The sequence below is a fragment of the Spinacia oleracea genome, chromosome 3, assembly GCF_020520425.1.
Source record: "Spinacia oleracea cultivar Varoflay chromosome 3, BTI_SOV_V1, whole genome shotgun sequence".
NCBI classification, from domain to species: Eukaryota; Viridiplantae; Streptophyta; class Magnoliopsida; order Caryophyllales; family Amaranthaceae; genus Spinacia; species Spinacia oleracea.
Window position 1 is genome coordinate 64073443 of NC_079489.1, and position 25281 is coordinate 64098723.

General features: G+C 36.5%; 5 protein-coding genes across 9 annotated transcripts; 3 read left to right on the top strand and 2 right to left on the bottom strand.

The window, feature by feature from the left end:
• Positions 1 to 3919: 3919 nt before the first annotated feature.
• LOC110799059 (major pollen allergen Ole e 10) lies at positions 3920 to 6218 on the bottom strand. The gene is made up of 3 exons (XM_022004259.2): positions 5398 to 6218; positions 4334 to 4912; positions 3920 to 4246 (listed from the first exon to the last, which is right to left on the bottom strand). Exons 1-3 carry the CDS (start codon positions 5495 to 5497, stop codon positions 4215 to 4217), a joined length of 711 nt encoding a protein of 236 aa, XP_021859951.1. The 5' UTR covers positions 5498 to 6218; the 3' UTR covers positions 3920 to 4214.
• Positions 6219 to 7879: 1661 nt separating this feature from the next.
• LOC110799060 (uncharacterized) lies at positions 7880 to 8879 on the top strand. The gene is made up of 2 exons (XM_022004260.2): positions 7880 to 8445; positions 8639 to 8879. Exons 1-2 carry the CDS (start codon positions 8044 to 8046, stop codon positions 8765 to 8767), a joined length of 531 nt encoding a protein of 176 aa, XP_021859952.1. The 5' UTR covers positions 7880 to 8043; the 3' UTR covers positions 8768 to 8879.
• A 1712-nt stretch (positions 8880 to 10591) lies between these two features.
• On the bottom strand, positions 10592 to 16868 carry LOC110799065 (pentatricopeptide repeat-containing protein At4g26680, mitochondrial). Of its 5 annotated transcripts, XM_056840385.1 has the most exons (6): positions 15018 to 16868; positions 14579 to 14640; positions 14311 to 14413; positions 14053 to 14188; positions 13768 to 13871; positions 10592 to 13424 (listed from the first exon to the last, which is right to left on the bottom strand). In XM_056840385.1, the coding sequence occupies exon 1, from the start codon at positions 16607 to 16609 to the stop codon at positions 15107 to 15109; it is 1503 nt and encodes a 500-aa protein (XP_056696363.1). In that variant the 5' UTR covers positions 16610 to 16868; the 3' UTR covers positions 10592 to 13424; positions 13768 to 13871; positions 14053 to 14188; positions 14311 to 14413; positions 14579 to 14640; positions 15018 to 15106. The 5 variants fall into 5 exon arrangements, with proteins under 5 accessions (XP_056696363.1, XP_056696362.1, XP_056696366.1 ...); XM_056840384.1 differs by lacking the exon at positions 14579 to 14640 and having other exon boundaries at positions 15018 to 16867; XM_056840388.1 differs by lacking the exon at positions 14579 to 14640 and having other exon boundaries at positions 10592 to 13434; positions 15018 to 16867.
• On the top strand, positions 10851 to 11834 carry LOC110799067 (pectinesterase inhibitor 7). The gene has a single exon (XM_022004269.2). The coding sequence runs from the start codon at positions 10851 to 10853 to the stop codon at positions 11463 to 11465; it is 615 nt and encodes a 204-aa protein (XP_021859961.1). The 3' UTR covers positions 11466 to 11834.
• A 235-nt stretch (positions 16869 to 17103) lies between the features above and the next one.
• LOC110799064 (pentatricopeptide repeat-containing protein At3g22150, chloroplastic) lies at positions 17104 to 22503 on the top strand. Its single transcript, XM_022004264.2, has 5 exons — positions 17104 to 19810; positions 19958 to 20041; positions 20950 to 21088; positions 21175 to 21250; positions 21944 to 22503. Exon 1 carries the CDS (start codon positions 17251 to 17253, stop codon positions 19732 to 19734), a length of 2484 nt encoding a protein of 827 aa, XP_021859956.1. The 5' UTR covers positions 17104 to 17250; the 3' UTR covers positions 19735 to 19810; positions 19958 to 20041; positions 20950 to 21088; positions 21175 to 21250; positions 21944 to 22503.
• Positions 22504 to 25281: the final 2778 nt, after the last annotated feature.

Sequence of the window (25281 nt, forward strand, 5' to 3'; positions counted from 1 at the left end):
TTCCGTTTCTTGAACTATGTGGACATGGCAATGTCGTAATCATTTGCATAGATACTTACTTTGGGAAGACTAGTATCGGACAGACCTATGAAACTTTACTGTAAGAGATGAAAATCTGTCATAAGTAAATTTCATTGAAATTATTAGAAACTAATCCTCACTACCTGAGTGATTTGAGATTACTTGTTTGAGAACTGCTTACTTTGACGTTGTCAACCGTCGCACCATAAAATGAGTCTATAAAGGAAACGCTCAGGTAATCACCTATTAAACGAAGTCTAGTCTCAAGATCGCAAGATTGGGATTGTCCTCCCATAAATCGGGATGAGATGCTGAAAAGTTGTACAAGGCCACTCGGAGAGCTAGAAACTGTAAAATTCATGTCCGTGCTCAGATGAATCATAGGCTATGATTATCTGTTTATTTGATCAGTTGAACTCTGAAACCGAGAAACACCTCTGGACATAATAAGGATGACAACTCTTACCTTATGTTCAAGAGCAAGCATCGAGCGACAAATGAATTAAGAAATGCACACTTGTCCCTAAGGACAAGTGGGAGACTGAAGGAAATAATGCCCTAGGTCCAAGTATGCATTTAATGTTAAGTCTAATAACTGCGATTTAGTATTAATTAACAAGTTAATAATTCAGTGAGATCAAATGAGCTGAATGCCTAGCTAGAGGCCGCTTCAGTTCAAGTGGAAATAATGATATTAATTTACAGCTTACTCTTGACTGAACTCGTAGGGTCACACAAATAGTACGTAAACGGATCAAGTGTTCAATGGCATTAAATACTCCATCTATGGATATTCGGAATCGACGGATCTTGGTTTCAGTGGGAGCTGAGATCGTCAAAGGCAAACAATGAATACTCCGGAAACGATGATATTGCCGGAAACAAAAATATGGATCGTATCGGAAATATAAATATTATCCAAGTCGTAGATGTTGCCGGAAACGGAAACATGGTACGTATCGGAAAATATTATCGGAAATGGAAATATTGTCGGAATCTGAAATATTGCCGGAAACGGAAATATTGTCGGAATCAGAAATATTATTGGAATCGGAAAATAATTCCGGAAACGGAAATATTAAATATTTGTTCGAAACGGAAATTAATTCCGGAATCGGAAATATTAAATATTGTTCGTATCAGAAATAAATTCCGGAATCGAGAAATTAATCGGAAGCGCGTCGTACGAATTAGCATCGGACGAGACTTGCTAGACGAAGGCCCAGCACGAAGCCAGGCCCGCGTCCAGCAAGCCAGCGCGCCACACAAGGCAGCCAAGGCCACGCCAGGCCCAGCAGGCCAAGGCGCGCGCGCGACAGGCTGCGAGCTGCGCTGCTCGCATGGGCTGCGAGGCTCGCGTGGGCCGCAAGGCTTGCGTGGGCTGAGCGCCATGCTCGTATGCGTGTGTTTGTGTCCGATACAAATCCTAAATCTAATGGGATTCGTTCAATGATTAAATTCCTAATCCTAATGGATAAATTAGTTAATAAGAGTTTTAATAAAATTCTAATTAAGCTAATTAGTATCCTAATAGGATTCCAATTCCCTTTCCATACCCCTATAAATATGTGGCCTAGGTTCACAATTTATGGACGAGTTTCAAGTATTCAAAGTGACTTTTTGAGAGCAAAATTCAGTCATATTATTGCCCCATATCAGCCGAATATTACTAGTACCTTAAGAGAGATTCTAGTTGGTCAATCTTAAGGCGGATCCGGACGTGCTGTGGACTATCTACGGAGGGACGACACTTGGAGTCCTAAAGATTTGTTCTTGTTCGGTTCGGGCGCAGCTAGGGAGGGCACGCTACAAAGTGTATGCATTCTAGACTAATTATTTGGTTATGTGCAATTAATTTGAATCCTGGCATATAGGTTTTTCCGCATGATTTATGTTGTTCATATGTATCATAACCTAACACATGCGTGGCCTGCAACGCGCCAAACAGCGTGGCTTGCAAGGTAACGTGGGCGGCAAGCATGGCTTGCGTGCCATGGCCCAATGCCGCACATGCATGACTTAGGCCTAAGTGTTCGTTTTCATAATCCTACAATAATTGAACTTCTAGGCATTTAATTTAATTCTAATGGAAATAGGTAACTAGAATCCTAATAGGTTTAGTTATTTGATTCCTACTAGGATTACAATTCTCTATTTCCCACCCTATAAATATGTGGTTCATGATCACAATTTAGACATCACATTCAAGGGAGAATTTAATATTTGCCTATCACATTTGTGAGTTTCTCGAGTGCACATAAAACCTTAGAGAATATTCTAGTCGGTTGAATCTAAGGCGGATCCGGGCGTGTTGTGGACTTGCTACAGAGGGACGACACTTGGAGTCCTTTACTTGTTCTTGTTCAGTTCGGGAGAAGTTAGGAAAGGCACGCATCACACAATATGTATACTGAATTATGCTAATTGACTATGTGGCAATTAATTTGGTTTCCTGGCTTTTATGGTTTTTCCGCATGAATTATATTGTTCATAACCTCACAACTTTTCCATTGGGACATTAAATTTTTCTCAATTTCCCAATATAATAATTTTGACAAAAGTGAAAACATAATTTTCCTTATTTAAATAAAAAAATAAAGTAATCTCAATGCACATTAATTAGTTGTTAAAACGCGTGTAATATATCAAACGTAAAGAACAAAAAGAGACGGAGGAAGTATAATTTATGTTTCGTATCATTTATGTGTAAATACTCATTTAACAAGTTAAAGAACGAATTCCCGACAAAAAAGAAAAACGATTTAATGAACGAAATAATATAAAGTACTTTGTATATCATCTTAAGCGCACACTTCACTTAGGAAAGTTTGTTTTTCAAAAGGTTTTGCACGTACAAGGCATAATATTTATCCAGTTTTTTCTAACTTTTACCCAATTTTTTAATTGAAAATTTTATGTTGTAAAAAATAAGTGACAAATAAACATTTTAAAGGGTTAAATAATTAATTTTATACATTCTTAGCGATTTTGAAGAAATATTATTTAGTAAAATGATAAAATTTATCACTAAAAAATTAATAACTTTTACGGTTTTACCTATATAAGAGTAACTTTTAAGCATATCAAATTAATTTTACCCCGATGTACAACATTTAGTGTACACCACTTGTAAATAAGAATTTGTGATTTTGTGTTAGCTTCTACTTTAATTTGTATTTGGTTTAGGGACATAGCTACTTTTATTGAACAAAACAAAAATAAAAATAATTTCACTTAGAAAAATGTATTTATGGTACAAAAATTGGGATATTTTCTCTCAATATTATGTCCTAACTTATCTAAGGAAACAAAATAAGAAAATGTATTGTCAATAAAAGGATATTTATTTTGGTGGCTCGTAATGTGGTGATGCAATATAATTTGCAGCACAATTAGCTTTTTGGTATACGTGTCATGAAATGTGATTGGCGAAATTAAGAAGCATATGTTTAATGTCATCCATAAGCAACTATATTTTTCACGTACATTGAGCACGTTGATGCAAAATTTGAATTGTTAGTAAGTTTACCCCTTCAATCAAAATAAGTGGAATATTGTTTTCAATGGCAATAATAAGCAATCTAGAGCGCACTATTGTGCAAGAAAGGGGGAGCTTAGCCCAAATTGTAGAATAGGCAAAATATATTTTTCCCCAGGTGATCCTTAATAACGACCCATGCATGCTGCACCCAAGTTATGGCGAACATTGCCATCAAAATTATTTTTTAGGGTGCTAGGGGCAGATTGCATCCAAGCAACATGAATAGAACGATATAAATTCTTAAAAATAATCATCATTGAATACGACTCCAAAGAATCCAAACAAGTACGAGTATTTCATTCATTGGAAATTTTAAAAGCACTAGCGTAAAAGGGCAACAACAGAGAACAAGGCATGTACAAAAATAATCGCATTTCTCATTTTTCAGATGCCTCATAAGAAAGTTATTATTTTCTTAATTGGGAAGTCGACATTATTTCGCATATTACGGAACAAATAAAAATTTAATTTTTTTGGAGGTGAGTACCTAACCAACATATTGTTGTAGCACAGTATCAAAATACACCGAATATGATCGACATTGTTCACATATACAAAATATATTTCAATTTCAATTATTGGCATATTGTCATACAAAAATAAACATACTCATAATAAGTACGTACACACCTAGCTTGTTATCAAGTATTGATCAATTATAGATGAAATGGCACCCATTAAAACCTGCAAAAAATATTATTTCAAAAATCAAAATAAATTATAATTTCATGAATTAAATCATTTGAATTAATTTGAGAGTTGAGATTTTACTTGGATCGACAGTAATAAGCATAGCAGTGCCACCAAAATCACAAGTGCCACCTGCAATCTTAACCCTTTGCCAATAGCTATTAAAAGCATAGGAAGAATGGGCCACTAAAGTGTTGGGCACAAAGCACGACCCATTAGGCTGAACCGACCCACAATCTGCCCCGTTTCCGCATGCGTAGTCCATGGCCCTTTGGAGCATGGTCTCAGGCACTGTGGGCCTAGCGACACACCAAACTGCATAGTCTGGGCCCCAACTGTGACTTGGTGCAACTGTGGGCTGTAGTGTTAGCTGAGAAGGCCCAGGATGAAGCACAACTGGACTGGTTGGGGCTCGGATGGGCCCCCGATAGGATGGTTCCGGCATCGGAGAAACTCCATATGGGCTTGGACTAGGGGGATTATTTGGTGGGTTGGAGATTAAATTTACAGGAGCCGGAGCTAATAAGGGTGAAGGTGCTAACAACGTATCATCATATGCATCAAGTGTTGGGAGATCAAATGTATCAGCTTCTGAATTGTAGTAGTATGAAACTTTCAAGCCTCCCCTTAGCTTGAATTTCTCTTGGGTAATTCTAGCATCTACAACCAATTTATCAAAGCATAATATGTTAGTAATAAGGTTAAACTCTCGGCTGGACTCTCTTAGGTAGTTCAAGACCACCACGTCATCTGCAGTTCGCACTTATCATAAACCACTAATGATAAGTTGACAGTCTTTTCCACGTGGTCCTTTGATAGAATAACCAACATGACGACTTAGGTCTTGTTCTGATGTTCTCTTCACCTAATCTGATCTGATTTTTCTAGTTTTTGGTATGATATGGTCTAATTTGGTATGGTATGATCTGTATGCTTTTTGGGAGTGTTTTTTTTGTCTTTTCTAGTTTTGTTTAATAACCGATAAAAATAAGGTGAATATAACAAAATCTTACATTAGTAAAAACTCAAGGACCTCGGTTCATATCTCACTAGTTACTAAAGATATGTAACACACTATTATATCTCTATGCATATACATAATGATCAATGAAAACGAAAAATACAGAAATGAAAGAAAATCATACCGGAAACGTTGAAGAGGGAGAAAACGGATATGCACGTGAGTACAACGATGAATTTTAGGTTGCAAGGAGGAGTTGGATTTGGTCTTAAGAAGACAGCCATGAAATCGAATTTGGTAGAACAAATTAAGCTACACAAGGAGTGTAAACACAATGGTTTCGAAGTCCAAGGCAGTCCTTTAATTAATAGAGAACTTCAATTTGAGGCTATAGAGAAAATAAAATGTGCACTTCCTTTAGAATGGTGATTGGAATATGTGCTTACTTGAACAAGAGTCCATACATCCAAATTTTATAGAAACTCATTGATTCATGTATTGCTTGCTTTTCACTCAAAATGGGGGCATTTTCACGTACCTTTTATAGACACCAATATCAGTATATATTCCATCTGTTCCTTAATGCTCGCTCCACTTTTCTTATAAAGTCGCCCCTTATAGTCGTTCTGTTTCTATAATTTATATATTTCTAATAATATGTCTCCCTCCGTTCTTGTTTATTATCCCCTTATAGAATATTAAACAATCAACTAAAATGACTCATTGCATGTGGATCTCTAAAAAATCTCACCCATGTTGTTGGAGAAAGAAAAAATAAAAAAAATATAGGTAGGTGTAGTGTTTTGTGTTGTTAAATTAGAAAATAAAGTGATCACTTGCATATTTAATTGGGATGAAAAGAGAATTACATTTGTAATATAAGGGTAAAAGATGAATAATTGTTGAACAAATAAGGAAAGATTCTAAAAGGAACTAATAAAAAAAACATTTAAATATGGAATAAGACTAATAAACAAGAACATAGGGAGTATATTATTTCTCTCACTTAATAATGGATTCACAAATATTCCTAAATCCTAAAAGAACATTAAAAAATTCAAACCCTCCAAACCCAACCCTACCCCTCCCATTTATTACACATTTACAACTAACTATATTAACAAAAAGGAAATTTGGTGAAACACTACTTTAAGTTTGGTGGTTTTGTGAATTGCTACCTTTTAGAAAGAAAATTATATTTTACTACCTTACTCCGTATAAGTTTGGTTTGTTTGACTAACACTACCATTTGACGTTTTTCGTTAATGTTCCCGTCTTTGAACTCCACTACAACGGCTATAAAATATGGCAAATGAACAAAATGACAACTGAAGAGAGCATTTTAAAGAATATAAGAAATACACGACGGAAAACGTCAAATGGTAGTGTTAGTCAAACAAACCAAACTTATAAGGTAGTTAAATTTTAAAAAGTTTTTATAAGGTAGTAATTTACAAAAGCACCAAACTTAAAGGTAGTGTTTCACAAAATTTCCTAAAAAAAATAATCCACTATCAACTACCACCTAATAAAATAATAAGTCAATTAAGTTGCTTAAAACTCTGTGCCGGTCAAACTTGGACGAGTATTATGGGACATAGAGTAATCAACAATCTCCTCTAAAGTGGTACGGAATATGCTACAAATGTTCATTAATAGTCCCTCTGTTTCTGAAATTTGTTCCCATTTTTCGAAGTGACGTTCTTTTTATTATTTTCATTATTTTTGTTCTTTTCATTGTGAATCTTTTCTTTTTTTCTCACCAAAATGCCCTTACCTATCTAATTATTCTCATTAATTTCCCCACCACCTTTTTTAATTCATTCACCTGCCTTATTTTATGACTTTTTAAATAAAATATCTCTCCTTTCTTTCTTTCTTTCTTTCTTGGTTCATTTCTCTCTCTTTCATTTATTATAAAAGTAGAATCTTCTAACTTTAATTATTACTCTTACATCCCAATCATACTAAATTTTTTATTTTTCTTAATCCCCTCTCCGATTCCAATTGAAAAGTACAAATGAAGTGAGAAAATATTAAAATTTTATATTTGATAAATGTCTACCGTATCTCATTATTTGTATTTCACTTTTTCCATTATACCCATCCTCACTCAAAATGTTTCACTATTTGTCTTTCTCATGAACCCTTTTTAAATAATTAAAAAACAAATCCGATAGGTGTTGCACGCACTCATTTTAAAATAAGTTATTGTACATCTAGATAACTTCTATTCAATTTTTTGTATTTTTTTTAACATGTTTTGATTAACTATGAAAGTAATTTTTATGGATAAACTCCTTAGAAGGAAATATGACTAACTTTATACATTATGAGTGATTTTTAAAGGAATACTTTTTAGCACAAAAATATAACTTTTACTTATACTGGGATAACCTTTAAACATTTTAGTGTAATTTTACATCGATCCTACGTTTGAAATAGCTACCCACTTTTAGTAAGTGGGTATACGAATAAGCTATGTGCATTTAAAAGTTTTTTTTTTTAATATAAAAAAACGCAAAAGTAGAGATTTCTATATTAGGAAAGCAAAACACTAAATCTGAGTAGATGATGAGCAAACCGCCCTTTTAAAAATTAGACTAGAACTCCTTACTCCTCCGTATTAATTTACTAGTCATTCTTGGCGTATTTGTAAATTGTAACGGTAACTTTCTCTCTAAACTCCCCTGTTTGGCAGTTTTATCATACCCTCAACAACCGACCTCTGTTTGTCTGTACTTCATCTTCCCCACTTCAACTTGTAAATTTCTAATTCTACCTCATTCAATTCAACGGCTACCCAAAAAAAAAAAGCAAAAGAAAATAGATGGAAAAAGAAAAGGAAATAAAAGAAGGGGCATTGTTGAAAGATAAAGAAGAAGAAGAAGAAGGGGTAATAGTAATTCAATACTTAGAAGCTTCGATGTCGAATGAACTTCTTTGCAAATACGCCGACAACTCGGCTTTTGATTTCGACTACTCTCAAAGCTCTATTTGGTCCCCTTTGGTCCCTCGTTTTCACTCCTGTTTGAACCCTAAGTCTCCTGATTTCAATAGGCCCAGGCGCCTTTCTTTTGATAAAATCTCCTTGTCTACTCGAATTCAGAACAAGATTTCCACTTTTGGCTGCAATTTCAATGCCAGAGTTCAAAACAAGAAGATGAAGATGTTGAAGTTTAACAACAAGAATGATTCTTCTGGTTTTCAGTCTCCTCCTTCCCAAAAAAAGGTAAACTCTTTGCTTTGGTTTTTCTTCTGATTAGGTTCTGTTAGGCTTATTAGAGATCCAGATAAAATAAGTCCACATAAGTTAAGTTAAGATGATAAATCGAGTACAAGTAGAGGTTGTTATACTTGTGATGTTTGTGTGTTTCTTTTTAATTTTTATTATCTGATTGGTGAAAATTTGAATATGGATTCAGGGGTGGAAGAAGGTGTTGAAGATTACATCCAAACAATTCAAGAAAAAGAAGGATGATCATCATCGGCGTCAGCGTCAGCCCATCTCTCGTGTCACCCTTTCTGATTATTTACAGTGTCAGGATTTCTAGCATTTAGGAATGTTTAGTAAACTTGTAGGCTTGGGTGTTGTACTCTTGACTGATTTTTCAACTCTCTTCATTTCATTTATTGTTTAATGTAATGTTAATATGTTATTGATCAGATTAATGTTGCATCTACATTATCTTGCTTGGACATGGACCAAGCCGAGCCCTATACGTCTAAGCCTATACGTGCTGATCGAGCCATGCCAAAAGTTCTAAAAAAGCGGCGCTTGTGTTGTGTCAAATCGTCATGTCTATGCTTTTTTTTCACTCAATTTGACGTGGTTTATTGAACTTTTTCCCAAAAAAGAATGTGGCCCGGACCAAAGCTCATGATTTTGTGCTAGTGCTCGAAGGTAGTATTTTCGTGTTGAGCCGGTTTGACACGGTAATAGAGCTTCGAATTCACTTTCCTAGCATCCCCTAGCTACATGATCCGCTTCCTTCACCTCTTGCCTTGCTACCTTTCTTAGCAAACCCAATGAGTACATATTAGTCATCTTCATTACTGTGACTCCAAAGCTCTAGGACACTCTCCGAGTGTCTGAAGATGTGGTTTGCATCCTCTTCATTATTGGGACAACAAAGGCAATTGGAAATTAGGATTATGTTCCTATATGCTAGATGGCTAGCACAAGGTAATCTATCCCAATAGAGCAACCACATAAAGGTTATGATTTTGGGGGCACAATTGAAATTCAACACTTTGGGCCACTCCTGAACGTTGGCTAAGTGAGAGTGTGAGACATACTTTTATTCCACGTGTAATTGTAGATTTGTAGGTAGTTTTGAACAAACAAGCATAGCGTCGCGGACAAGCCTTGAGTCTTGATCCAGACCAGCCTACCCCATACGTAACAACCATTACACACAACAATTATAGAGTTTATGATACTAACCTACAATAAGATATAACAAGACATTTATCAATAAAGACACACAGACGCTGAGACGCATGGGAGTTGTCTAGCTCTTAATCTCGAACAAATGTAAACAGGCCGCGGTGACAATATTGTTGCTAACTAGGTTAGCTCTCGTGCATTGCACGGTTAAGATAATTTTCTTGTGTACATTTGTTTTTGAATTATAAAAATTTATATACTCTTTATAGTTTATATTGAAATCTGAGTCGAATAGCTACAATAATACTACGAAGTATTTTGATTTCTTCTTTAAGTGAGAATCAATACTTCATATAATTGAATAAAGTACTTCGTATTTGCTTTCACTAATAAAATAGGACATAATTATTTCATTAGGATGGCGTATTCTTAAAAGTAGTCGATCCAATACAGTACTTGGTTTGTTGGTAGCTCCATTGACATCAACGGCATGGTGAAAGAAAGAAAAAGAACATTTACTTGGAAAGAATTGCATTGAGAATAAATCAAATGACTAAGAAAAATAATGGAATCTTAATGGGTTTAGTGGAAGGAATACACTTAAGAATACACTGTAAATTAGTACAGGAGAGAGGAAGTGGGAAAATTGAAAATTGTGAAGCTTAATTTGACATTTTGTTAAACGTGAACAATAGTCATTAATAGGGAGTAGCTGTTGGAAATTGGTTTAATCGCAACAATTGCTTTTTGGAAAGTGTATAAACAGAACACATAACAGCTATGGTTAAAGTGCAAACAAAAAAAAAAACAAAAAAAATAGAGGATGAGTTTAGGAGGGAAATTTTTTGCATAAGAGAGTGACATGTGTCCAACTTAAAGTAATAATGATGTCAGCGGTTATTACTTTAGTAATAGTTATTAGTATTATTATAGATTATTGTGTGTATAAACCAAAATCTAAGTTTAATTGGTTATCTATCCTCCAATATCGGCAAAACATGCTTATTTTCAATCATCACAAGAATATAATACTACGTATAGATAGAAGAAACATCTAACCAACATAAAAAGTTTGATCCCCACCACATACAAGAACGACAATACATATTCACATTCACAATATGCAAATGCATAAAAAGCTCTAGCTCTCTCTAATCCCCAAAATTACTCCAAACATTCTTGTCCCTCCACAAACACAATTAAACTCTCTCAAAAAAACAACACAACTACATACTCAGTCCTCAACCATGCACTCTCAACTCCCTCTCCTCCTAACCACCTTTAGCTTGTTTCTCCACCACACACTTTCCATTCCTACCACCACTCCTTTCGACTTTATTCGCTCGAGTTGCAATGCTACCCTCTACCCGGACATTTGCTACACCTCCCTATCCGGCTACGCCAATGCCATCCGCCTCGACCCAGCCCAACTAGCCCGTATCTCAATCGGGGTCACACTAGCCCGAGCTCGCCACACCACCACCTTCTTTACCAACATGACCCAACGGGCCGACTATGGGCCCGACCCTCGGGAAGCCTCCGCCCTTCATGACTGCACCTCCACCTTCGGTGACGCCGTAAAACAGATGCATGATTCCCTCAGAGAAATGAGCCAGTTGGCTTCGGCTGCCGGAATTGGGAACTCATATAACACCAAATCGGTAATAATGTTCCAAGTGAGTAACGTGCAGACGTGGATGAGCGCGGCTCTAACGAATGAGGACACGTGCACGGATGGGTTCCAGGACGTGGCGGCGTGTCCGGTGAAAGACGCGGTGTTGGAGAAGGTGGTGATGGTGAAGGAATACACTAGCAACGCCCTGGCCTTGGTGAATAGTTTTGCTGCCTCCGTGAACTCATGATGATTGGATTAGCTAGACATGCATTTGAAGGTGGTTACGTTATTGGACGTTGGAAACTTACAATAATTATCTTGTAAACAAGTAGCTTGTGACCTTATGTTGTCTTCTTCTGTGTCGAGTGTGAACAAGTTAATTAAAGAGTCTTTGGCGTACTATAATAGTGACATATAATTGTTGTATGTGTGAGCGTGACTGCATAGGGAGAGTTTTTTGTTTTTGTTTTCTAATATTATCATCATGTGTAACGTAGTGATATTGAAGATAAGCGCTAGTTTGTAATTAAACTTGTTTTGTGTCTTAATTAAAGACTTTGACATAGTGATTACTATTATAAATAATAATTACAAAGTAAAACAAATCCAAATTAAATATTTTTTTGGGTTGGGATTTCACTCACAATAAATTGATTAATAACAATTTCCCCTCAAAAATAAGAAATAAAAACTAACTAATTTAAGCGTTTTTATCGTGTTCTTTTTTCCCTTATTCACTAGATCATCTCTAATGTGTATGGAGTATGGTTTATGGTGTTTTGTAATGAATGCATATAAAAAGTTATTGTTTGAGTGTCCAGTTGACTATCTATGTTGCCTAAAAGTCCACTTGGCTAAGCACAACATAAGTCAGCTCCTCCTCTAAAGGTTCTACGTCTCTTATATGCGGTCCACGACACATATGTATCTCTAGAGAACTCTCTCTAGATCCGAACCTAGTATTTACTTAGACATCGGAGAAGCTTTTCTCGGAACCACCTTGAGGCCAGTAACATTACTTGTGTGCAAGTATTCGTGAACTCCCAAAACCAAAAAACAAACTAGATCTTCCACACTACAAAAGAGCCTTTAATACGGAACAACTAATTGTTTTCAATACAAAGTTGGATGATCACCTTAACCCCATATTCTATCCTCAGCCGGGCAGCAATCTATTTGGTCCTAGTAGTCCATACGGAGAATGATAATATCGGTATAAGTTTCCTAATGTGGCTTTTCCATATTATCCTGAGTGATTATCGGATGGCTATGATTGCTACTTTTGTGACATGCAATAAGCCACATGGGATAAAGGTCAAAAAGTACACACTTTCATTTTTCATAAATTGAGCATTACCTATGGTAGGACGGCTAAACGAGATTGTTCTAATCTAGTGTATTAATATAAATATGGAAGCGATATGTGTTTAACATTTTAAATAAACACATATTTTCAGGGAGTTTGAGTTAAATTTATTAATAAAATAATTCTAATGTTTTACAGGGAAATCCACCGGCAACAGTCTTAACATTGGAGATGGGTTTGCTAATATTACCTCTGTTCTATAATACCTGCAATATCTTTTTTTTGTACGTATTCCAATATGCTTTTTTGGACATTAAAATCTCTGATTGCGTATAATTAATAATTATAAAAAGGTTGATACATTGTATTAGAAATCCTGCATTGATACTAATTAAACAAAATTTCACTTGACTATATTTCTTCTTACGTAATAGTAAAAGAAAGATTGTCAAAGTTGATTGATGAACAGGGCCTAAATGAGAAATGATGTATGTATTGCGAAACGGAGTTAGTATAGATTATGGAGTTGAATTTGTGATACAACCTTTTAGGGGTGCCACTGACCTTACATCTTTGAGTGATAAGACATCAGGAAAGTTTGTGGAGAAGAAGAAGAAGAAGAAGAGATGGGGAAAGTGGATGAGGGGGATAGGCCTGAGGTAGGGTCGTAGGGACTAGGGAGGGATAGTCTACCTCCTTCGTAACAGAGATTATCTATCTAAATCATCATCTTCTTCTCTTATTAGCTTTCATCCTCAAATTCTAGTCTATTACAGAAAGTGATTACCTGCATGCAGCCTAAAAGAATTGACATGAAGCTGGATAGCTGATGGCGGTGTCCTGGCAGATGCTCACCTCTGGATAAACGATAAGGACTTTGGAGTGCCAATCTGAAATTATCTGAAATAGACTACCCAACAATAGTTCTGAACTTATCTGAAATTAACTGAACTTAATTGAACTTATCTGAACTTATTTTATCTGAAAAAAAAACTTATTTTGTCTGAAATCAACTTATATGTGTTTGAAAATGTCTGAAAAAAACTTATTGAACTTATATTATCTGAATTTATCTGAACTTATCAAACCTTAACTGAACTTATTTTAATAAGTCAAAATAAGTCGAAAAGAACAGAGCCTTAGCTTTCATCCTCAAATTTCTAGTCTATAACACAGGAAGTGATTGAATACCTGCAGCCTAAAGAATTGATATAAAGCTGGATAGCTGATGGCAGATGCTCACCTCTGGATCAACAATAAAGACTTTGGAGTGCCAATCTGAGGTCGTCCAATTAGGTCACCAAGCATCAATGTTGTTTCTCCAGAGTACAAAGATGTACGTGATGCCTGCAAGTAGGCGTGAGTTATCAGAGTCTGCTTGAGAATCCCGACCCATGTTTCGATGCAAGTATGCGTGAGTATAACTACCCCAACAATAGTTCTGAACTCAATTCAAATCATGTATGTATAACAAAATTGAACCCGTAAGTAAGAGAATGCATCCCCTAGCATACACCTATACAGTCACCTCATTTGCATCATTCGAGGGCTCTTAAATCTGATCTATTAGCCAAGAATTACTCAGAGAAGATCCCATGAGATGAATTGGTGGAGGCCTAACTCCTCTGTTTTGTCAGCAAAATTGTAGAACATGAACCAACCTCCTGACATATTTTAAGACAAAAGGATTAACATTAAGGCCTCAAAGGATCTCCAATGGTTCAGCAGTAGCCCAATATCAGGTAATCATAAATATAAACACAAATTGATAAACATTTAAAACAACCTGCCCTCCGTTACATATAAGCTCACTCCTATGCTGCTGTTGCAAAGTGAGGACAGACAGTGGTCAAGCGGATCTGGATGTACCGCTGGCTCCCGCAAGTGATCTACAATAACAAACCATAAATGTCACAAGACAGATTATTTCATGATTACTGCGCACACCGAAAGCTAGTTGTAGTTGCGAGAAGAAAAAGAATCAGACATCACTATGTACATTTATGACAATGAACATCTAAGCAGTTCTGCATTATAAGGCAATCTTATGTCACCTGTGCTGCTGAGCACATCCATGTCTGAAGAAGAGATTTGGCATCTTAAAAGGAGGAAATATCTGAATTTGAAAGTAAAAAGTGAAAGAAAATCATATTATACGATAAGCCAACTTACAATTAGCAAACATTACCTAGGGAAACAACAGATATTACTGAAATATTGAAATGTATTCATGGTTAAGACATACAGGTATTTAGACTACTTACGGAATTGAATGGCGTACAATCCCAACCAAAATGTGGGTAGGGTTCTATATTGAACCACCCAATGAAACTAGGTGGCATCAGGGTCCAATTCCCCTTTGTTTTATTCAATTATTGAGTAAAGATATCAGATATGTGCAGAATTCTTGTTATAACACTAGAAAATTGCAAAATGAAAATATCAGAGAAAAATTAACAAAGGAGAAATTTCTGCATCCATGATATAACAAACCTGGAAAGTGGAAAGTGGAAAGTGGAAACTATAGCTCATCAGACAAAGCTATTCAGACTTCAAAAAGACTCGTGTGACATCTCCGGACCTTAGCCACGACATGATCTAGCTTCCACCTCATTGCGCAAGCTTACAGCCAAATCTTCATTTCCATTATGGCAAAGCCCATTGCACAACTCCGAAAGGATTGCTGGATTTGGAACCATGTTTCTCCCTAACATTTCCCTCAGAACCTGAATTGCTCCATCAAAATCCTGATTCTGACAGAAGGAAGAGATCAAAATCTCATATGTATTACTGTTTGGATGACAACCATTTCTAATCATACTTCTGTACAATTGAAATGCACGTTCAGAATTCTTTCTCATGCATTGTCCTAAAATTAGAGCGGAAAAAGTTGAGGAGTTTGGGACAAAATTCTGCTTGTCAAGTTCTTTAACCACAGTGGCAGCTTTCTTAGTCTTGCCATCCTTGCAGAATCCCAAAATCAAAGCATTATACGTCAGAATATCAGCCTTCACCCCATTTTTCAGCATCTCTTCATAAAGTTCATATCCCGTCTCACTATTACCAAACTGGCTATATCCATTTATCAAAGAATTGTAAGTTACAGTATTAGGAGGCACACGTACAGCTTTCATCTCGCTGAAAACCTTGTTTGCATCATGCAACTTCCCTAGCTTGCAAAATCCATGGATAAAGGTGTTATAAGTGACATTATCTGGCTTTAATCTGTTCTTCTCCATCAATGCTTTTAGCTTCACGGCAGAGGTAAGGAGGCCCTTATTGCAATACCCAGAAATAAGTATATTATGTGATGCAACTGTAGGAAAGATACCCATACTTGCCATATCATGAAACACCTCCATGGCCTTTTCCAAACTCCCCAGTTTAGAATGAGCAGAAATAACCATGTTCATTGTATAAACATTTGGCATAATACCGGATTTCCGAATTTCTCTATAGAAAGCCAACACAATATCTTCCCTATTCAAACTATGCAAGGAGCTCATATATGCATTACATGACTCAATTGTAGGTAGAAACCCATAATCTTTCATGAGACAAAAGGTAGCTGTAGCATTCCTAAATTTCTTCATATGGGCATGAGTCTTAAATAATGCGTCAAACACACAAGGAGACGAATCACACAACCGATAAGAGTACAAAATCGCCTCGAACAGCTTATAAGGCAAATCAATCGACCGCGAACTCAGTATATCCTTGATAATTGACTGAGAAGACTTAAATTTCCGGTGTTTGGTCAAAACATGAAGAATCATGGAATGAGTTTCAAGATTGTGTAATGTAGGGTTTTTGAGGTGAACCCACTTGTAAAATTCATATGAAAGAACATAATCCTTCTTAATTTTCAACAAAACATGCTTAAATCTAAATGGGGTCAGACCATTTGATAAACCCTCTAATTTTTCCCAATCAGAGTGTATAAGATGGCTATGTGCTACATTCACAAAATCGAGGTCTTGACCTATTGGTTCAGGGATTGTTCTATGGGGAATTGGAATTAAAGTGCGTTTCTTTCTTGCAAAATTACCCAGAATCGAGGAATTGCTCAAACCAGGAATTTTCATTGCAAAAATTCAGAACTGTTTTAAGGTTCAAATTTGTGTTTGAACAATAATAATTATAATAATAGTTGAAGCAGGTGGAATGAGCAAAATCTAAAGTGAGCCAGAAACCAAATTGGGAAGAAAGTTTTTCCCTTTATTGGATTGAAACTGACCTGATCATGGAACTTCAGAGCTTGTTTGCTGTTGTGTTTTGATAATGCCTGCGAGTCTGCGACTCAGAAATTTGCAGATGGTGATGAGGCGAGAGGAGAGGGGAATGGTATTGGTGTATATTCAGTATGGTAGTTTTGATACCAATTAAAGTTGGGTATGAGCGGTCCTCTTGCTCCTTAACCAAGGCTCGGTTAGAGTGAGCTTGAAAATTCCTAACCCAACAATTTCAAGCTCGGGTCGAGTAGTTGTGACTTGTGAATCGAGTCTTGATCCGAGCTGCCCTAGTTGGAGCTTGGTTTTGGCTTGGGTCCCCTTTAACAATGGGAGGATATTTAGTGCCAGCTAGTCACTCAATCCACTATTCTTTTACTGGCTAAGGCTAACCAGCTATGAATGATCATGGAGTAAAGAAATCACAACCCAGAAGATAAAATCAATCAAAGCAGAAACACAATTACACAAGACCAGACCTCAAAACTTCGTCTCCCATGTCTACTTCATCTCTACCACTTCCCACACCACTCCCATCTTACAATCTCTCACCTCACAGGCAACTCTCTAATTCACAATTCTCTCTCCAAGACCCACTTCTCCCTTCCCTTGATGAACCCCTAAAATCCCTCAAAACCCCAACAATTCGCACCCGTTTGAGCCAACTTTGTAGAGATGGACAACCCCATATTGCCCGCCAAGTGTTCGACGCATTGCCTAAACCAACTACTGTTGTTTGGAACACTATAATTATCGGCTTTATTTGTAACAATCTTCCCTTTGAAGCTCTCTTGTTTTACTCTCGAATGCGGTCTACACCATCCACCACCAACTGTGATTCCTACACGTACTCATCTGTTCTTAAGGCTTGCGCTGATACCCGCCTTTTAAGGGTTGGTAAGGCTGTTCATTGCCATGTTATAAGGTCTCATATTAATGCTAGTAGAATTGTGTATAACTCTTTGTTGAATATGTACTCTACTTGTCTTGCAACTACTGTTGTTTCGCAGTTAAGTGAGGTTGATACTGTTCGTAGAGTCTTTGGTACTATGAAGAAGAAGAATGTTGTTGCTTGGAATACTATGATTTCTTGGTTTGTGAAAACTGAGAGGTTTAATGAGGCTGTTAGATATTTTAGGTTAATGATGATAATGGGCATTATACCTACCCCTGTTAGCTTTATTAATGTGTTTCCGGCTGTTTCGGGTGTTTGTGATCACAAGCTTGCCAATGTTTTATATGGGATGCTTGTCAAGTTTGGAGGTGGATATGTTGATGACTTGTTTTCTGTCAGCTCAGCAATAGTTATGTTCTCAGAAATTGGGTGTCAAGGTTTAGCTAGGAAGGTTTTTGATGGGTGCTTGGACAAGAATGTAGAGGTGTGGAACAGTATGATTGGTGGGTATCTGCAGAATAGCTGTTACATTGAGGCACTTGAACTCTTCGTGGCAGCTCTGAGTTCGGAGCAGGTATCACTTGATAATGTTAGTTATATTTCAGCTCTAACCACCGTCTCACAAATGCAGCAAATGCATATTGGTCAACAGCTGCACGCTCATGTATTGAAGAATCCGACAACTTTGTCTGTCACTGTACTAAATGCTGTTATTGTTATGTATTCGAGGTGTAATTATATTCATGAAGCCTTTAAGGTTTTCGAGGGGATGGCTGAAAGAGATGCTGTGTCATGGAATACTATGATTACAGCCCTTGTGCAGAATGGGTTGGATGATGAAGGACTGATGCTTGTTTACGAGATGCAGAACCAGGGTTTTGTAGTTGATGCAATAACAGTTACAGCTATACTCTCAGCTGCATCAAATCTCAGAAGTGAGTTCATCGGGAAGCAGACTCATGCATATCTAATAAGGAAGGGGATTGAGTTTCAGGGCATGAACAGCTATTTAATAGATATGTATGCTAAATCTGGTTTCATAAAGAAAGCACAGCTGTTGTTTGAAGAAAGCGATGAGCTAAGTAGAGATCAAGCAACATGGAATTCCATGGTTTCCAGTAACACACAGAATGGGCTGATTGAAGAGGCTTTTATTGTGTTTCGCCAAATGCTTATCAGAAATGTGCTCCCAAATGCTGTTACTATGGCATCAATTCTCCCAGCTTGCAGTCAAATTGGGAGCACTGCATTGGGTAAGCAGCTCCATGCCTTTTCTGTCCGCCACTGCCTAGACCAAAATCTGTTTGTGGGAACTGCTTTAGTAGATATGTATTCAAAGCTCGGGGCGATTGCTTCTGCTGAAAGTGTGTTTGCGTTAACCCTCACTAAAACTCCTGTTACATACACTAACATGATATTGGGTTATGGACAACATGGAATGGGAGCTAAAGCTCTCGCCTTATTTGGTGAAATGCAGAGTTCAGGTATAAGACCTGATGCAGTCACTTTCATCGCAGTATTGTCCGCATGCAGCTATGCTGGATTGGTTGATGAAGGTCTTAGGATTTTGGAGTCAATGGAGGTAAAATATGGGATTGAACCTTCAGTTGAGCACTATGCTTGTGTGGTGGACATGTTGGGAAGAGATGGAAGGTTAATGGAGGCCTTTGAGTTGGCTGAAAAGTTGGGCGAGGTGGGTAGTGCAATTCAAGCTTGGGGATCACTTCTTGCAGCTTGCAAAACTCGCAGAGAATATGAGTTAGCAAAGATTGTTGCCAATAAATTACTTGATATGGAGTCTAGGAATAGTAGGAGTGGGTACCATGTACTGTTATCAAACTTATACGCAGATGAAGGATATTGGGAACTCGCTGATAGAGTCAGAAAAGAGATGCGAGAGAGGGGTGAGAGGAAGGAAGTTGGCTGCAGTTGGATAGAGACTTCTGGTCGTGTAAACTACTTTGTGTCAAAAGATATGAAGCACCAAGAATGTGAGCATATATATGAGATCCTGGCAAAGTTAGCTTCGAATATGTGGGATGCAGGTTACACTACTCTTTGTTATGGCGATACACAAATAGACTAGGTATCTGATGGTGATGATTGAGTGGATTGAGTTGACCCCCAGATCCAAGATGAGATTCGATCAGAGTAACAATAAGGTGGTTGGATTGGAATTCTTACATTCTGTTATCATTAAAGTAAAACTGAAGTCTTGTGACACGTAGTATCATGTATGCCGAAGATTCTTTTGTCTTGTCTTGTCTTGCTGGATTTGAAGCTAATTTTCTTTGTTGCGTTGTGGGCAGATTAGTGCTCATACAACTTCTGTTGCTGAGGATTTTGGGACATGACATGTCTTTTACTAGCTCAGAAGAAAGGGAAATTAAAAGGTATGTCTAGATGGTCTTGCACTTATCAAGGAGTATAAAACTTTACTATATGGAATAAGAAAATGAGGGAGGCTGTCAGGCTGAGAAAATAGAAACCAGTAATATGTACAGTTTGTTTCTTTAGCTTTCCAGTTCTTCAACAGGGCATGTTGCAAAATCGTTTTTTCAAGTGTTAGGTGTCTATTTTAGCTGGCTTCTCAGGTTACCCTTCCTTTTCTTGCAGCATGTTATAGTATACCCTTTGTGTGTGTATGTGTGTGTGTGTGGGGGGGGGAGGGGGGGGGGGGGGGGGGGGTTGTTGGTTGTTGCTGACTGCTGAGTGTTGGAGATTGCATTGCAGGATAGCAGTCAACAAGAGTTTGTTATGAAATATATTAGCTTGTAAAAATCATTTTCATAATGTAGGAATCAAAACCTCCCTTGGCTCAAGCCTGGGCTCTCAGGCCTCTCACGAGTAACAATGGCGTTCTTGCATATCCCTTTCTCAGACTCAGTCTCGTAATCCCACTACTGAGTAGTATTATTATTATCAACTCTGTTATATTGTTGTGACTTTGGTCCACACGTGAAAGTTTCAAAGCTTTTCAAATGGCTTTAAAGTTGAAAAGAATTCCAGCAGATTAGGAACTTCTTGTAGGTTTTGACTTTTTTTGGATCTTTAAACTTTAGCTCTGTAATTCAGTTTCTTTGCTAGCTCGATGTTTAGTACCATTAGAGGTCTCTCACGAGCCTCCTTTCTGAATAGTCTATAGCTGACTCTTTCTCGTATGGATAGTTTAACTTTTGTGCACAGACTTACTTTCATAATTGGCATAGGGTCATTCTCCATAAATATCCATCTCTGATTTTCCGGCTTGTAACTTTTTGGCGCTTTGAACCTTATCATTTCTGCTTCTCTTTGTCGTCAGGCTTAGAGTGAGGACTGAGGAGAATTCAACGAGTAGCAGCGTAATTTTGTGAATGTACTGTTGGACCTTTTTATGATTACCAATGTCAGGAGCTACGTCCATTTTGAGGGACTTCCGAGTTTAAAATTTAAACTCTGTGGTAAAGATGGTCCCTTTTGGTGTTGTTTGAATATACTACTTTCCATGTACTTGTATTTATGGCTTTTATTTGCAACTTTTGTACAGGCATAAACTGATAAAAGGCATGTATCATGGCAGACTTGTGCACCAGCACTGTGGTTGTGTTTTGTCACTGTAAAAGGTAGGTTTGAAGAATCTGCTAGTTTCTTTGCGATCTCTTCATACTTAGTTGCAAGACTGCTTGCTATCTTGTCTTTTGGTGAATAGTTGTGTTCAAAGCGAGTCGAACATATTTCCTGTCATTCCTGTAGCCAAATGACAACTAATATGTGGAGCTTCTGCAAGATCTTTGGGTATTGTTCAAGTATACTTGTGTTGCTCTAATTCCTGAGTTTTAGCTGATTTTCTTTTGATAGTTGCTGCGTAATTTTGAATTTGGGGTTTTCTGTTTCTAATAAATTCACCGTCCATGTTCATAAAGGTTTTTCTTTTATTACCGAATTGCCAAACAAGTACATCTTAAATCTTACACTGTTGTTGTAATTCTACACCTTATCTGTCATTCTTACTTGGATACAGTAAACTGAAGTACGGAACTTTTAATAGTGCAAGCTATTTGAGGTATTGAAAGCTTGTGAAAAGAGAGTGCTCGACTGCTCGGTATTATAAATGTCAGATTTCCGCAATATTATCTCCTGAATCCTGATACAATATTGTTTTAGTCGAAAGATTATGTTATTTGCCGTATTCCATTCTGTGTGAATTAGTGTCTGGTGAATGAACAAGATATTCATGTTACTCGTTTTAGATGACTTCCTGTGAAATAAATTTGTTCTTTGGAACGTTAACTTTCTGTTTCCTGTGTTATTCTCAGGAACAGGAAGTCAAGGTCTGAGTTCCGTAGTTGAACATTCTGAAATCTGAAGTCAGATATTTCAGACTTGCAGGATCTGAATTATGAGGATTTTTTGTGCCATCAGTTTTGTTGATGTGCACTGTGCAGCCTACATAGCACAACTAACAACTTGATCCGATAAAGCAGGACAAAATACAACTAATTAAGCAGAAAACAACCACTTGAGCTGTGTATGGATCTGGTTCACATTCAAGCTCAGTAGTCAGTATCATATCTCTCTTTTCTTAGCTTCCTCCCTCCATTCATCGTTTTGAAATGTCTGTTTAATTACGGAATGATGAATGATTAGCATATCTCGAATGATGAACACCATTTGTTTCATTGAAAATGATAGGTTTGATGTATGTTCATACACACCAGCTAGAAAATATATTATTTATCAAATTCTAACAATTGTTATGCAAAATAGTCTAATTTCTGGTATGTCTGCAACGGTAGTTTCCTGCCCTTGTAAGGGGAAATTATCAACTGTATTATTCTTTTATCTGATATCTGATTCAGTTTTGCCCCTTTTGGAATTTCTGTTCCTGCCAGAGTCGTTATTGAACAGGACTTGTTAATTTATGTGTAGCAGATACAATTATCATGCTGTATGTTTTATCAGACATGTACAACACACTTCAATATGTTATACGAAGTACCAACATAAGTTGGTGGAGTTGGTGGAGAACTCACCTTGTGACTTGGAGGTCACAGGGTCGAGCCCCATCAGCTGCGAAATGCTTGGAAGTGACTCAAACGATGACCTGCGTAGCTGGATTGGTTAACCTGGAGTATTAGTTTTAGGGTACAACCCTGTGAGGGTGTCTGCGTTAGTGCCCATGTTTGCAATAACGTCGAGAAGTCCGGTTTCAGGGTCAACTCATGAAGTTGGTTTCCCCAACAAATCTTGACCAATTTGCACTAGATTATCTAAGTCCGGTGTGTTTTAACCGAACCAAACCCGCAATCTGAAAATCAATTTTACCCGATAACAACCCTAAATACGTAATCTACCCGAACTGATAAAATTTGATATCTGATCTAACTTGGCATGTATCAACCCGAATTCGAATTGAACCAAATTGTTGTCTATTCGACACAGTTATATATGAAATCAGAAATAATGAACCGACGCAAATTGACCCGATACTAAAGCCAAGCGAGATAAAACATACCCGATTTAACCTGGACCCCGTACATTTTACTCGTTATTTATCTGGCTCAAATAAACCAAATTAAACTATTAACGATGTAAATTTAGTTCGATATATGAAAAGTTATTCTATGTTTCTTTATTGAATTTTTGGAGACAAAGTAATAGAAGCCTAAAAAAACTGTAATGGGCATGAAGTCTTAGAAATAATAAAGTGATCCGCTTGATGGTGAACTCGAGAGTGACTCGATCCATAAAACACAAGAATACAAGTCGGACCGGAACTATTCTTGAACCACAAACTCAATGTGCTATCGACCCGAATCCGAGATACGTCCGATCCGAACTTGACCCGAACCTGAGACTCACCGATCCAAACTTGATTGGAACCCTTGACTTATCCGATTCAAACATTACCCATACTCGCAGTAATCTGACCAAAATTGTATCTGAATCCGACATGCTCCCAAACCAAACCAAACCGATACAAAATCGTTTTAAACCAGAACCAGTTCAAACAAAAATATGATATTAACCCCAACTGAAATTACCCGAACTGAAATCGACTCGAACCTGAAACAATATATGACCCACTTCATCTGAATATTGAGTCATGCGAACTAGTCCGAATTTATCCAATTTAAAACATTGACTCGTAAATATCCGATTTGACATTACCCGGACCGTTTATAACAAATCCAAAACCAATCCGATAATTCAATTTTACCGCAATTTTTTGGCTGCCCTCTGATACAGCCAAGCTGGCTACACCCGCCAAACGACGTCGTGTGATGCGGGTACAACCAGCGTTGGCTGTACCTCCCACAAAACGACGTCGTTGGGCCATCTTTTTATCCCCTTCCTTAGTTTCCTAACTTTTTTTTTTTTGGTTACTTCTTCTTCAAGTTGGGCAGTTTTGTTCTTAGGGTTTTATTTCGATTTTTTCTCTCTCCTATTTTCTCTCTCCCCTGTTTCGATGGAGCTTGCAATTATGGAAGATTCTGAAGCTCTCTTCGAATCTAATTCTGGAATTTTAAGTACATTGATGTTAGAATGTAAGTTTATATTTTTTTTATTTTCATTTATTTGTTTTTGATTTCAATGTTTTTGTTTTTGGTTCTTTTCGATTTTATATTTTGATTTTGGATAAAATGTGTTAGAATTTTGTTATTTTTCGTGTTTTCGCAGGATATTTTGATTTTGATTTGTACCTTTTTTTTCTGCAAAATTACTTATTTTTTTGCAATTGTACGTTAGTTTTTGTTCGATTTTTATTCATAATTTTATTTATAATCAATGTAGATATTGTTAAAGATTTTTTAGCCCAAATCTTATGATATTATATATTTTGATAAAATACATATTATGTTATGAATTTTTGAATTGTTCTGTCCCAAAAAAAAATTGTTCATTGTTTAGTTATGACATTCTTAACAAATATATATATGAATATTCAGTTCAAGGAAATTGAACATTGTCTACAATAATAATGAACATTTTATTTAATGAATTTGAATGTTACGTATTTTAGTAATGAAAATTGTATTTAAATATATTGAATCTTATGTATTTAGATAATGAGGATTCTATTTTATTATATTGAACTTTCTATTTAGAGTTATTGATCATTACCTATGTTACAATGAACATTTTATTTAAGTATTTTGATCATTATCTATTTTTTACAATGAACATTTTATTTAATGATTTTGAATATTACCTATGTTAGTAATGAACATTTTATTTAAATACATTGAACAATACGTATTTAAACAATGGACATTCTATTTTAATATTTTTAACATTACTAGTTTTAATATTGAACATTTTATTTAATGATATTGAACATTCAAATGTCAAAATGTTAGTTAATATTGAAATTGATCATTCACTATCTTAAAATTGAACATTCACTATCTTAACTTGAACAATCACTATCTTAACATTGAACATTTCTTCCATTCACAGTGAATAAGGAAGTAAGTCTTTTTGTTGAAGGGTCAGAATCTATGTTAATGATGAAGGAAGCTAAAAATGAAGATGAAGCTTATGATTTGTATAATGAAAATGCTTTTAGTAAAGATTTTGGTATTAGGGTTGGCAAAGGTCGGAAGCGTCAAAATAGTGAACTTTATACTATGAAATGGTTCTTGTGTAGCTG